General features: G+C 41.2%; 1 protein-coding gene across 1 annotated transcript in view; it reads left to right on the top strand.

Annotated features, from left to right (window-relative positions):
• The window catches only part of LOC101856157 (mesenchyme-specific cell surface glycoprotein), a gene marked incomplete at its 5' end in the record, with an annotated part of 18204 nt that extends 16526 nt beyond the window's left edge, over nt 1-1678 (top strand). The window contains 1 exon segment of the mRNA XM_013091009.2: nt 290-1678. Coding sequence (XP_012946463.1) covers nt 290-360 — 71 coding nt within the window.
• Between the last annotated feature and the right edge of the window lie 302 nt (nt 1679-1980).

Here is a 1980-nt window from a genome sequence, read left to right as displayed (position 1 = left end):
ATATGTGTACGCTTATGTCTATGCATGGGTGTTTGTGTGTGTATGTGTGTGTGTGTGTGTGTGTGTGTGTGTGTGTATGTGTGTGTGTGCGAGTGTGTGTGTGTGTACGTGTGTGTATGTGCATGTATGTGTGTGTGTGTGTTTGTGTGTGTGTGTGTGTGTGTGTGTGTGTTCGAGTGCATTTGAGCATTGTATGCACAGTGACCTTTAACCTAACAAGGTCTGTGTAACCCTCACCTCTCACCCATCCCCGACCCCCCGTTCCCACATCTACTTTTTGTGTCCTCAGCTGTGAGTGTGTGGGTTCTTGCTGCATCTCTCTTGGTCACGTGGTTCAAGACAAGGGAAATAACCGCTTAAGCTGGACACAGGCATAGGGCGATCTAATAATCTTGGCGCAGGTGTAGGGCGATCTAGAGAAAGGAGCTGGTTGTCCGGACGAATAGTGCTGAACTCGCACGCATGTAACAGATACATTGAACACATACAAACACACACACACATATACACACATACACATATTAACATAGACACACGTTAACACACACACAGACACCCAAATACTCTCACACACACATTCACGCGCGCTCACACACACACACACACACACACACACACACACACACACACACACACACACAAGGAACGCACACCTGTTCCCCACCTTTCCTTTCCTATGTCGATCTACAATTTCTACCCTTCCTCTGTCTTTATCGTATAGCTCGCCCACTTCATGGGCCGTTGAGGTTCAAATCTGTATTTGTTGGTTCCTTTGGAAAATTGCCCAACTGAATCGCTATCATTGGAAAACTAAAAATAAAATCTATGGTACCGTATAGGAAATGTAAGGAATTTTTCTTGAGTCTCACGCAATATTACTGACGAATACATACGTTTTGGATACCACTAAATATTCCGTAGTAAACTAGTGACAGTATAAGTTATGGACGTGACTAAATGACCTAATATACTAGTGATTACATACATTCCAGGAGGCACTAGCCTAAATACGATGAAATATACTGATGATGACATAAGTTCTGGTTGTCACTAAATATGACGTAATATAAAATATTGGCGATTTCAAAGTTGTGCGTGTCACTAGATATGATGTAATACAATGGTGATTACATACATACCGGGTGTCACTGTATGCCACGCTGTAAACGTAATATGCTGATGGTGACATTAGCTCTCTTTGTCCCTGAACTAGATGTTACAGACTGATAGTGACATTAACTTGGGTTGATATCCTGAGGAATATTAAAATGCAAATACCTGTGTGGAAACTTTGACTATTATTGTCGTCATAATTGCATAATTTACTGGCTGTGGGAAAGCTGCAAATGCCAGATATATATATATATATTTATACATATTATACATACAAATATTAATTAAGACTTCGACGTGCCTTTACTTATTTACTTATTAAAAAAAAATCTTTTCTGTCCTGTTGTGTCTCCAAGTGTCGAAGGTAGGTGCAAATTGTTGGACGTGGGTCGGCTGTATTGCTAATTGGATAGTCATGTTGTTCCATTGGATTGGAGGGTTTCTGTGACTCTGTGGATCCATCTTTTTCTCTTGGTCTGTCTTTTGCCTTAAAGAAATCGAATCTCATGTTGTGGACCTTTGATACTGGCTGTTGTGACCCCATTCTCATAAAGTGTTCAAATAACCTTATTTGTAGCCTGTTGTCTTTTTGTATATTTCCTGCTGGATTCAACGCTCACTTGTTGTCAGTCTGATGTCTTCGTGTCCTTGTCTGTCTCTTCTTGTGGTGTTTAGCGTCTTTCTTCTTTAATTTCGCATACTGTTATTTTACTTTGCTGCGCTTTGTTGAGGGTCCAGGTTTTGCACTGGTAGCAGAGGGGGCATGACAATAGTTCTGATGAGTGGTTTATTTGTATGCACTGGGATGTGCGAGAGAACAATATGTGTGATTCAGGTTGGGCGTCAGTACTTTTCCGTGTGTGTATA

The sequence above is a fragment of the Aplysia californica genome, unplaced genomic scaffold (genome assembly GCF_000002075.1).
Source record: "Aplysia californica isolate F4 #8 unplaced genomic scaffold, AplCal3.0 scaffold01822, whole genome shotgun sequence".
NCBI lineage: Eukaryota > Metazoa > Mollusca > Gastropoda > Aplysiida > Aplysiidae > Aplysia > Aplysia californica.
The sequence above is the reverse complement of the archived record's forward strand: the minus strand, read 5'-3'. Positions and strand labels throughout refer to the sequence as shown.